This window comes from Saccostrea cucullata, unplaced genomic scaffold (assembly GCF_032062105.1).
Source record: "Saccostrea cucullata isolate Sc308-1 unplaced genomic scaffold, CSIRO_AGI_Scuc_v1 ctg12896, whole genome shotgun sequence".
Lineage (NCBI taxonomy): Eukaryota > Metazoa > Mollusca > Bivalvia > Ostreida > Ostreidae > Saccostrea > Saccostrea cuccullata.
In genome coordinates, this window is record NW_026922360.1 from 6,934 (window position 1) to 19,708 (window position 12,775).

Genomic DNA, 12,775 nt, shown 5'->3' on the forward strand with positions numbered 1-12,775 from the left:
AATTTCACAAACTTGACATTCAGTAGAGTTGTTACACATATACATGTGGATTGAAAAAATGTAATTTTACAAATTTTCTGAAATAAAATCAACAGTTGATCAACTGACAATGGCCAAAAATGCAACTATTTGTGAATATGACAACCTTTCATTTTAATTTAAATATGCATTAAGAATTTAGCACAAATTGTAGTCATAGCAAAAAATTATCTAAAAATTATCTAATTTATACGAATAAAATCTTAAGAAAGTAAACATATATACATGTACATAAATACAATAGGGATTCAATATGTAATTAACAAACAGGTCTAAAAGGTAGATGTATTCATCTAAAAACAGAGGTTTTATATAATACAAAGATTACAGTACAAAATTCAAATTTTCAAACAGTGGGTTGTTTTAAAAAATGTCCAAATAGGGCTAATACCCCAAAAAGGGAATAAGAGAAGACATACATGTACTTCAATCTCTGTAACCTAGCTAGAATTATTGCAAATGGCCAAGGGGATGGCCTGAATTTTGCTGACGTGTAATTAGCTGAAGGTCATGTTAATCTCTAGTGAATCAAGAACACAGTTACCCACTGTTCAAGCTTTAAAATGTTTTGGATCAAAGAATACTTAACTTCTTAGTCATATTACTGAATGATCTTGTACAATCAATACATCCAATGAGATCACGACAGATCTCTTTTTCATAAGAAACCTTAATAATTAATTTGCCAAAGTATATATAACCTAATATTCACCCAAAACCAAAAACATAAACATATAAACTTTGTGACCTTGATCTAAATCATTTTAGCTGCTGGTCATGACAGCATATTAAATAAAATTAACTTTGACAAATTAAGACACAGGCAGATGGACATGTTGAATCCAGTATACCCCCAAAAATTTGAGGGGTATACAAAGATGGGACAATGGGATGAGGGAGGGGGCATAATTATGGATCTCCCTCTGCTTTTTTTTTTTTTACTTTCGTGCCCCATTGTATTTAGTGCTTACGTCTTATCAAATGCACAGTACACCATTTTATGATCTGACCAGTATGCTTCAATCACATCTGTTTCACATGGAGATATGTTTGTAAAAATCAAGTCAAGTTTCGAACCAGAGTCATGAGTAGTCTTACTCACAATTTGTTTACAGCTGAAGCCTCTTTCCATAAAAGTTAGAAAGTCTGTATGCCCAGCAAACAAATCAAAATTAAAATCTCCTAAGAATACCAAGTCTTTCTGTTTATCAATCAAGGGCTTTATATGCACATTCATATCCTGTTTGAATTCCCCAAAAGAGCAAGATGGATATTTGTAAATAACTACAACTTGGACAACTCTACTTTGGTTTACATGTATATTTACCATGATGAACTCCATGGAACCAGTGTTCAGCTTTGAGATGCAGGTTGTGTTGTAGACATTTTTCACATAAACTGCTGTTCCATGATAAGGGCGCCTGTCCATATTATCTGTAGTCTCATGGTTAAATACTGCTGTGTATCCCTGCAGTTGATAATTTTCAGCTACATCAACACTAGTTAATCTTGTCTCTGAGAATCCAACTACATCTGATGCAACAATATTTGGTTCATCTTGAATTTGTTGGAAGTGTTTATGAAGTGATCTACAGTTGTTGAAAGCAATTTTAAAAGAATTAAAATCAACTTGGTATAATGGGACATAACAAAGTAGCAGCGGCACATCTTTTTTCATTCTATCCATTTCCTCTACCACTTGTTCATCCATAGCTAATGCCTGCTCATTGAAGTTTAGGATGTGCAGATGATTCACTGATCGTACTCGACTTAGTGCTACATAGTGAATATGTGCATTTTTCCTCACTCTAGTCTGAGACAAATCAATTACAATTTCATCAACAGTGCAACCTTGCGCTTTATGAACTGTTTTCCCTGCAGCTGGGCGTAACGGAAATTGAATTCTCTGAAAAGTATTGTAATTCAATACAAAAGACCTCTGAACTTCAAAAATTGGTATCCAGTCCACATTAATCCCATCATGATACAAATGTTTGTATTTCTTGCGAGTAATTTTTCCAATAGCAGCATCAAAAAAATTGACCCACACGATGCTTGGTCTTGATATTCCTTCTAATCTTCTTTCAATTAATTGTACCTTACATGTTGACCCATTTGTTAGACCATCAGATACATCAACATTGACTGAGATATCATATATCATCCCAATAGCAAGAATCAGATTTTGCATCAAATTAGCAGTTTTGCTAACATCATCTGCTTTAGATAGAGATCTCAGCAGCTTTTCCTTAAGTTCCTTTGAATAATCCTTTAGAACTGTATCCACTGAATTCACTGTAACCTTTTCTCCTTCAAGTTTTTCAATCAACTGATTGTTGTATGCATCTACTTTTGAATTCTGTGTAAAGAGATGAGGAGCATGGTGTGGATAATTGTCACTTGTTTCCGTTATCATGCATCTGTGTATTACATTCATATCTTCTTCTGTCATGATATTGTAACGAAGGCGATTGAGAAGTTGAGCAAACTCAAGATCGTCTTTCTGGCGCATTATTTCATCCAACTCAAAAATGCAAAAATGCTCCTTCCAGAGATTGTTTGCAAGAGCTTGAGCATCATGATTTAAATCTTGAAAGATCCAACGGTCCATCACAGGTTTAAGTTGGAAAAAATCACCAACAGCAATGATGCTTATACCACCAAATGGTTTCTTGATGCCAGTGAGAAGTTGTAGACGACTGTCAATGAGAGCTAATGATCTATTTCCAACCATTGATATCTCATCAATAATGATCAATTTTAGGTTTTTGTACTTTGTACGAAAAGTGTTCAATTCATCACAGTGCAAGCTTTGTTGACTTTGATTAATTTTTTGATGGAAAGCAGATGCTATAGTTGATCCTCCAATGTTGTATGCCGCCTTGCCAGTATAAGCACAAAGAAGTACTCTTATGTCATCTGGATTTTCTCCTTCTGTGGAACATAGATATCTGTGCAGAGCTTGATAAAGTGCTCTTATCAAAACAGATTTGCCAACACCAGCACCTCCAGATAAAAATGAATAAATAGGTTCTGTCTTGGTTTTTACCCAGTGCAGGACATGATTGAAAAATTCCCGCTGCTTTACATTTAGACTTCCTAAAAGTTTCAAGTATTCATTGTCTGGTAATCTAACAGAACTTTCTTCAGTTATTTGTCTTGTTGATGGAATGCCAAGATCAGATCCTATATCATACTGTCTCTGTTCAATAGGCCTCTCAGGATTAAATTGAACAAAGTTTTCAGATTCAAGAGATCCTTCATTTTCATCTTCTGCCTCTCTTTGCTGAACATCTGGTGCCAATTCATCAAAAGCTTCTGAAAAGTCCTCATTTGCCATTTGCAAAGCTGCATCAAGCTGTTCAGAATTGAATTCATATTCCTTGACCTTGTGTGTAAGAAACGACTTCTTCAGATGAAATGACTTCTCAAATGTGTCTGTTCCTGATATTAGATCAGTGGATTCATTTCTCCAAGGCATGAACAACATAAGTTTTTCTCGGTAGTAATTTTCTGGATCAGTTTTAATATTAAATCGGACATATCTAATTACCCTTGGTATTTTACGACGTCTGATCTTTATGCCATTTCTCAATGTAACTAGTGTATCACTTTCACCAAAATCGAGATCAGAATTGTCATCATCTGACTGATTGTCCTGATCATCATCATTCACTTCATTTTCAGCGAACTCTTTTTCAGTATCTTTAGGAAATACAACATCTAGCTGTGACACGTAATCTGCTAAGCACCAGTTTTCAAGCTGCTTTGGGCGTTTTGCATACCGTTTAATTACATTGCTGCATTCAACATCTGTAGAATTTGGTGTCAACTTTTCCAATTCTGCATCTGTTTTGATGAGAATTACTCGGTCATCTGATGGACTTGTGTTGATAAAAACAACATCCCTTGAAGCTTTTGTCATTGGCATTTGTAACACTAAATATGCTGCTTCTTGTGCTCCAACTTCTACACTATTCAGAAAATGATTTCCAATATGACGTACCTGTCTTTTTATGTCAAGATTTCCTTCTCTAGCTTCTTTTGCAGCTCTGTTAAGTAAATCGCTCATCCCTCTTTGTGACTTACTTATATAAGAAACAATATACATTGCACACGCATATGGGTCCAAAATATACTGAATGTCAATGTTAGCTTTCCAAGCATCAAGAACAACACTGTTGTATGAGTTTACCCTCATATCACATGGATTTCTCTTTAGAAAAACCTTTGGACCTCTCAGCGAACTTCTAATGCATTTTATGTAATCTTCCTCCGATATCTTTAGTACCGTGCTCAGGAGCTCTTTGTAGGGCAAATCACATCCATTTTTCATATCATTGAGCTGTTTCTGAATATCATCATACATTTTCTTGTACTTATCAACATCACACTCTAGTGGCTCCAAAATCAAAGTCTCTTCAAGAGGAGGAAGGGGAAATCCAAATCTACATACAGCTTTCCCTCTCTTTTTACATGTCTGTGAATGTTTGTGCACTTGCAAGTCAGTCAAATCATTCTCTTCATTCTTTTCACATTTCAGGTAATTATCTACATAATTCACTATCTCCTGTTCAGTATTTTCCTGATATTTTGGTGCATTTTCTATCCAAACAATCATATGAATATGTGGTGATCCTCTTTGCTGAAATTCAGTTCTGTAGAAGAAGTCTTTTACGATTCCAATTGGATGATGATCACTTCTCAACACTGAATTCATAAACATACGGAACCTATGATCAAAGTACCTAGAGCAAGTGATGGGATCCTTTTGTACTAATTTTGACTTTTCATACCAAGTCATGTTGTCGATTTCTTCATCAGTGTATTCTTTTCCATCATTTAACACCCCAAGTGCTCTGATGAGATCATTCCATCTTGTATCTGCAGCAGACAGTGACATAAACCACGTTGGTAAACCTAGCTGTCTAATCATAGCAAATACATCTTTTTTTCTAGTCTCAAGATATGCAGGTGAATTTCGTAACTGCCTGAACACAAAAAAACCTTCATCGTGTCTAACAAGATTATTCACATTTTGGGGATTTTTCATTTCATTTGCTGTAATGGATTTTCCTTTGGTTTTGCATTTCCTAAGAGCCAGGTTGCATTTGTCTGTAACTTGCTTCATTTGTATTTTTTTCAACTTGAAAAACAAATTTGGAACAGACTGGGCAGCACGTCTATCAACACTCCTCAATTCCCATTTAGCAATATCTGCATAGGAAACACGAACTTGTCTTTCGTCATCTTGTAATCTTCCCTTTCCACAAAAAATTGTTGGAAATGACAAATATTCAGCTGTCTGATCTTGATATAGACTAAGCGGACGTTGTCCTTCACCTGGAGCAAATGTGTAAATCTGATTCATGTCTCGTGATGCATCATCTAACAGAGTATCGCAATTACCATCTCTACCAACTCCATCTACTTCACAATACTCATCGTTATCATCATCAACCGTCTCATCATCATCAGTGTTTTGGTTGCTTCTAACTTGTGTTTTCACCAATTCCTGAACAATTTCACTCGCTGAAGTTGTAATTTCTTGAAACCAGTTATCATCAATATTGATATTTGCATTCTTGTAAAAGTCACTATTGTTCATAAGCCAGTGTAATGCAATCAGTACTTTTGTTGGTCGTACATTTTCATGATAATCACATTTTTGATATGACAATTTTTTCTTTAATTTGACAGGAACTGTGACATTTTCATCTAATTTTCTTGGCAGGCTATTTACAGTAGGTTGAATATCAACTGGAACATTCACAATATTTCCCCTTACAGAATATTGTCCACCTCTCGGCAACTCTCTAATTTGCATAAAAGGTATTCTCAAAGATACTAGCCTTTCTTCTAAAGGAAACAAATCCAATTCTACTGGCTTAAGTGGCCACATCATACCATTGAAGACAGACAACTTTGGAATTTTGTTTTCTCTCATTGATGAATAGCAAGTATTGCAAATCCATTCCACATTGTCAACAGACAAAGTACTAGTAAGAAACTTTCTTTTACTGTTGTCATCTACTTTGGTGCTTTCCACTTTAGAAACACTTTCTTTGAACCATGTTTGCTGACAACATGAACATACAAAAATTGGTCCATGTCTAATCTGTTCATGAAAATTTTGGATGCAATCCTCTATATCTACTCCATATCTTTTCTGTCTTTTTCGTTCATTTTCTTTTTCACAATATTCTACATCTGTTCTTTTCTTCTGTTTCTGTTCCCTATTTAGCATTCTCTCATTTTCTCTAAATGAAATGTTACTTCGTTTAGCTTGCTTTCTAAGCCTTTCTTTTTCAAGAACGATTGGGTTTTCTCTACATAATCTTTTTGAAATTCTACTGCCCTCTTTTTCTCTTTCTTGCACTTCAATATTCTGACGTTTTAACTTTCTACCAGCTGTATTCATTTTTCTTTCTTTTTCATAAATTTCAGCATCTTGTCGTTTTGACTTTCTGTAAGCTGTATTCATGTTTCGTTCTCTCTCTCTAATTTCAGCATCCTGTCGCTTTAACTTTCTACCAGCAGTATTCATAATCTTTTCTTTCTCTCTAATTTCACTATCTTGTCGCTTTAACTTTCTACCAGCAGTATTCATTTTCTTTTCTTTCTCTCTAATTCCACTATCTTGTCGCTTTAACTTTCTACCAGCAGTATTTATATTCTTTTCTTTCTCTCTAATTTCACTATCTTGTCGCTTTAACTTTCTTGCAACCCTATCCATTTTCCTTTCTTTTTCTTTTATTTCTACATTTCGTCTTTTCACCTTCCGACCAGCAGTATCCATTTTCCTTTCTTTTTCTTTTCTTTCTATATTTTGTCTTTTCACCTTTCTACCAGCTGTATTCATTTTTCTTTCTCTTTCTTTTACTTCTAAATTTTGTCTTTTAACCTGTCTACCAGCTGTATTGGTTTTCCTTTCTTTCTCTTTTACTTCAACATTCTGTCGTTTTAACTTTCTAGCAGCCGTTTCCCTTTCATTTTCTCTCATTTTTATTTCAGCACTCTGTCTTTTTAATTTCCTTGCAATTGTTCCCATTTCTTTTTCTTTGCTTTTTATATCATCATTTTTCCTCTTTAACTTTTTAGCATGTGCATCTTTATTTCTTTCAACTTGCTGAAAATGTACATTCTGTCTTTTTCTTCTCATATACTCTCTCATATAACTTTTTCTGCATAGATTTTGATCTTCTGAATTTGTCTCAGATGAGAAATGATCATCCATTTTGAAAAACTTTTTTTGCAATGGGCTTTCCTCTGGAAAACTATGATGCAGAGTCTTAAATGAGACTGGCAAGATTTCAAACTGTGTTGCAAAGTCTATATGCATGCTGTTATACATACTGTACAAATATGACACCAGATCATCTATACTCTTGCTTTGAACTAGTACTGATTTACCATCACAGGCAGACATGCCATCACTGTCATGTGAATGAGAGTCAAAAAAGTAATATTCATTGTCTGACACTTTATATATACCAGAGCAAATTGCACCTATCATAATCAGCAAATATCTAGAAACCTGAAATGCCTCTTCTAAAACTTGATGCAAAGATTTCACCTGACTGTTTTGTTCTTCAGAGACAAGTAATCCCCACATGGTTTCAAATTTCTCAATGATATGATGGTTTTCTCCAAGAGTTAAATTACTTGGCAACTCATCAAATTTAAGTAGTTTGTTCAGATACATTTCTTTTTGCAGCAAATTCTTCACCAACATAACATAAACCTGATCTCCTGCTATTAAAGTTCTATCGATAAATTCAGTCGAGAATGAAAATCTTTCATAACTTTTGATCAGCATTGTAAGAGCATTGCAGGTACACTGACTTCCTCTAGAAAATGATGAAAACCTTGCATCTCCTTGATGAAATGACCCAAATACTAGTTTTGTATTGCATACCCGATTGTCTTCATGTCTAAGTGATTTGCTTTCTTCAGCCGTTACACCACTGTTGTGTAGTACAGTATCAGCGATTAAGGCATTGTTTGTTATTTTTTTTTCAACATTGTTTTTCAAATTCTTTTCATGAGATTCATTGAGCAGATTTGTTTCACATAGTTCATTTGCCAGATTCATATCACAAAGTTCATTGAGCAGATTCATTTCACAAGTTTTTTGGTTTTCCTGTTTTTTTTTGTAACCTGAGGGCAGGCTCCTCAGGGTCAACATTGGTTTTACTGTTTTTCACGAGGCCAGTCTCCTCAGTCATTCTAATGTCATGCATTGTTTTACTGTTTTTTAAGAGGCCAGTCTCCTCAGTCAAGTCCAGGTCAGACATTGTTTTACTGTTTTTCATGAGGCCAGTCTCCTCAGTCTTGTCAGTCTGTATCTCTTTCCTGGCTCCACTCATTCTCCAGTACTTTCTTCTCGGCATCTACAAGGGACAAAATTAATAATGAATATTGACATTTTGGATGTACAGTCAAGCCTTTTCAACAAGGACACTTGTGTCCCAAAGGAATTATCTGGGTTTACGAAGCATCATGAATACTAAAATTTACCCCACATGACTCTTAGATATATCAATGTTCTTTTTCCTAAACCTGGCCCCATGATCATAAAAAAATTTAAGCTTACAACAAAAATTTTATTTTATACTTAAATACTGTGAAAGTTAAGCTGGTCAAAATTAAAATATTTTTAAATACTGTTTCACAAAAGTGTTGTTATTTGCAAATTTTGTGATTAATTTATTAAGTAATGTCATGTTACAAGCAATTAAAAATTTGACTTGCATGCAAGTTAATTTCGTGATCCTGGGACCTGTTTGGAAGGATGAAATGTGCTGATTATTGTGGCTCAACTGTACATCCTACCATATATTTAACAGGAGATATTTGTTAAACACTTTTGTCCCCCCTCCAACCCCAACCCCACCCCACCCCACCCACCCCCCCCCCCCCAAAAAATAAAATAAATTGGATTTTTTCTAAATCCACGGGGCAGAACTCGGTCTTAAATTGCCAAAACCTATTTTTTAAAATACTTGACCTAGACATTTTTATGATAAATCTGTATGCCAAATTTCATTCCAGTATATGCAACCTCCATTAACAAAAAATGAATGGAAACTGTTGATGGACCTTACAGACAGCAGAAAAGCAATATGCCCTTCTTCTTCAAAAATAACTTCAACAATCAGAAAAATAAAGTAATGAATGGACAAATCATCAAAAAAGAGTAACCTATCCTATATTTAAGACATCCACTAATCAACGTGGTTTCTTATAATAGGCTGTATGTATAAACAAGGTCATTGTATAAACCACAGCACTGTTATTAACAGAATAGGAAAATAGCAATTTAAATCCATGTTTTAGATACTTAAGTGCTAGGTCTCTGAATAGTTTTGCACAGAAGATTCCTAACTTGTTTTTTTTTTTACCCATCATTTTGTATTTTAATGGATGTGTGTTAAATAATGAAGATATTGTGTAATACAGGAGTGTGATAAATATTACAATCAGTTTAAACCTTTCATTAAAATAAACAAGATGTTTTTGTGAAACACTATGTGACAAGTGGCAACAAAGTTCAAAAGATATTTTTAGTACATAGGTCATAGTGAAGGTCATGAGGTCATTGACCTTAGTCACATTTGAAAGAACTTAAATAGTTACCAGACTCCAAATACATGCATTTCTCTATCCAAAAGCTGTACATGTTTATGTAAAAAAATATGAAATGTCCTTTAAAAAATTGCCCATATAATTCACAGACCAAAAACTTGTACATATATGCATGATTTATGTGAACTGAATCTAGTGCAATTAACCAAAAAATGTCTTTTTTCCTCCATCGATAGATCTAACAGGAATGGACATCTCCTTAACACATGCATTATCTTTTAACTTAATTGTAAATAGATGAGCATGCAGATTCTGTAGCGCAAGTGTATAAAAAGCTTTGGTAATGATGGAAATATCTGCTTTATTAAAAAAACCAGAGGTCTCTATCGAGACTGTAGCTATACGTTTATACTTATAACAAAGGAAGAGAAAAGTGGCAGTTGTGACTTGAAACTTTACAACAGCAATAAGGCCAAACAAAAAAATAGGTGGGGTTCCGGTTACACCTCCAAAACCAGAAGTCTCTGTCGAGACTGTAGCTCTACTGGTTTGTACTTATAACAAAGGATGAGAAAAGAAGCCATTGCCATCAGACCACAACTGTAGAAGGAGTAGCTTTTAAAAGGAATTTCACACATTTCTATTTTGAGTAACAATGGCAACACTGTTCATCAAAATCAAAAACCGATGCACTATTTTATATACAATGTATCTTAGTGTAGTCTACTTGTGTGCCAAGTAATATTGAAATCAGACCAAAACTGTAAGAGGAGTTGCATTTTAAAGGAATTTCACAGAAAATTCTTTTTTTAGTAACCATGGAAACACCGTTCATCGAAATCAAAATCCGATACACTATTCTATGTATCTTAATGCAGACCACTTGTGTGCCAAGTCAAATTGAAATCAGACCAAAATTGTAGGAGGAGTAGCGTTTTAAAGGAACTTCAAAGAAAATTCTATTTTTAGTAGCCATGGCAACACTGTTCATTGATATAAAAAAACGATGCACTATTTCATGTATCTTTGTGTAGTGTACTTGTGTGCCAAGTTATATTGAAATTAGATCAAAATTGTAGGAGGAGTAGCGTTTTAAAGGAATTTCACAGAAAATTCTATTTTTAGTAACCATGGTAACACCATTCATCGAAATCAAAAATCGATGCACTAGTTTATGTATCTTTGTGTAGTCTACTTGTGTGCTAAGTTATATTGAAATCAGATCAAAATTGTAGGAGAAGTAGCATTTTAAAGGAATTTCACAGAAAATTCTATTTTTAGTAACCATGGCAACACCGTTCATCGAAATCAAAAACCGATGCACTATGTTTTGTATCTTAGTGTAGTCTACTTGTATGCCAAGTTATATTGAAATCAGATCAAAATTGTAGGAGGAGTAGCGTTTTAAAGGAATTTCACAGAAAATTCTATTTTTAGTAACCATGGCAACACTGTTCATCGAAATCAAAAACCGATGCACTATTTTATGTATCTTAGTGTAGTCTACTTGTGTGCCAAGTTATATTGAAATCAGATCAAAATTGTAGGAGGAGTTGTGTTTTAAAGGAATTTCACAGAAAATTCTATTTTTAGTAACCATGACAACACCGTTCATCGAAATTAAAAAACGATGCACTATTTTGTGTATCTTAGTGTAGTACACTTGTATGCCAAGTTATATTGAAATCAGGTCATAACTGTAGGAGGAGTAGCATTTTAAAGGAATTTCACAGAAAATTCTATTTTTAGTAGCCATGGCAACACTGTTCATCGAAATCAAAATCCGATGCACTATTTTATGTATCTTAGTGTAGTCTACTTGTGTGCCAAGTTATATTAAAATCAGACCAAAACTGTAGGAGGAGTAGCATTTTGAAAAATTGTTTACAGACAGACGGACAGACAGACAGACAGAAGGACGGACGACGGACACCTTACTATCGCATAAGCTCTTCTGGTCTCTGACCAGTAGAGCTAAAAATTAGGATAGGTAGGTAGGGATTTTTTTTTTACAAAATGATATATGAAATTTTTCTTTGTAATACCTATCACTGGTTTGCAGGTGGCATTTAGATATAGCATGATTATATACAAGTCAACATTGGTGGGTGCATAGTAATGAAAATCAACCCCCCTCTCACTTAGTCATTATTCTATGAGGGTTATTATTCATCTTTATACCAGCTGAAACAAAAACTAATTCAGGAACCAATGACATAAAGAGAGAAAGTTTTAAAAAATATGGAAATTGTCAAAAAAAGTTTTGGGTCGGGGTGAAAAATAGGGAAGGTAGAGTAACCGGAACCACACATATTTTTTTTATTTTGCCTATAGTAAATAGAATAATGATCTTAATTGCTTTTTTGTGGCAAGCTTGCAAAGAGACCATAACTGTAGAAGTAGCTTTTAATAAAATTTTACAGAATTTTCAATTTTAGTTACCATGGCAACATCAATCAACAAAATAAGACAATTATGTATATATGCGTAGTCTACAAACTGCACTTGCATGCCCAATTATACTATTATCAGACTAAAATGATTTTTATAGTATTTCAGAGAAATTTCTATTTTTAGTAGCCAAATCAACACTATTTATCGAAATCAAAAACTGATATACAATATTATGAATCAACTATTGAAATCAAACATAAACTGTAGGAGGTGTTGCATTTTGAAAAATTGTGCCAAGGGATTATGAGGTGAGTACCCCATTGGAAACCCTTGGGTAGCAAATATGCATTCGAATGTATAATGTATATTGTTTTACGTCCCTTTGAGAATTTTTCACTCATATAGAGACGCCACCACTTGCAGGTGGAGAGCTGCAAATTTTGTCCTATAGTATTCTTGGCACTCAGGGCCATTGAGCAGGGAGGAAACTTTTTCTTTCCAGAACCTACTGCAACATGGGACCTCGGTTTACATGGTCTCATCTGAAAAACCGGTCCAGGTCCCACAGTGGGATTAGAACTCCTTACTTTGTGACTCTAGAGCAGACACACAACTGCGTGACATGGGTGACTAAATACACATTTGAGAAATGAATTCAAACATTCAGTGCAATCTTCCTCATTAAATTATTGTTAACCATGGGCTGTTTGATAAAAATAATTTCTTTCAACACTGAATTTTGTGTACACATTCC

General features: G+C 34.3%; 1 protein-coding gene across 1 annotated transcript; it reads right to left on the reverse strand.

Moving 5' to 3' along the window:
• Window positions 1-1,006: 1,006 nt before the first annotated feature.
• LOC134261674 (uncharacterized) lies at window positions 1,007-8,432 on the reverse strand. Its single transcript, XM_062744093.1, has 4 exons — window positions 8,200-8,432; window positions 7,396-7,475; window positions 5,947-6,891; window positions 1,007-5,586 (listed from the first exon to the last, which is right to left on the reverse strand). The coding sequence occupies exons 1-4, from the start codon at window positions 8,430-8,432 to the stop codon at window positions 1,007-1,009; spliced, it is 5,838 nt and encodes a 1,945-aa protein (XP_062600077.1).
• Between the last annotated feature and the right edge of the window lie 4,343 nt (window positions 8,433-12,775).

Bases quoted from the DNA above. Each gene is read 5' to 3' on its own strand.
- LOC134261674 (XM_062744093.1), bottom strand. From the start codon at position 8,432: ATGCCGAGAAGAAAGTACTGGAGAATGAGTGGAGCCAGGAAAGAGATA. The intron at 6,892-7,395 runs GTATGTATAACA...AAATGAATACAG, and splicing joins TCTGGTGTCATATTTGTACA to CTGGTAGAAAGGTGAAAAGA. The intron at 5,587-5,946 runs GTATGATGTGGC...ACTGGTTTCAAG, and splicing joins AAAGTTGTCTGTCTTCAATG to AAATTACAACTTCAGCGAGT.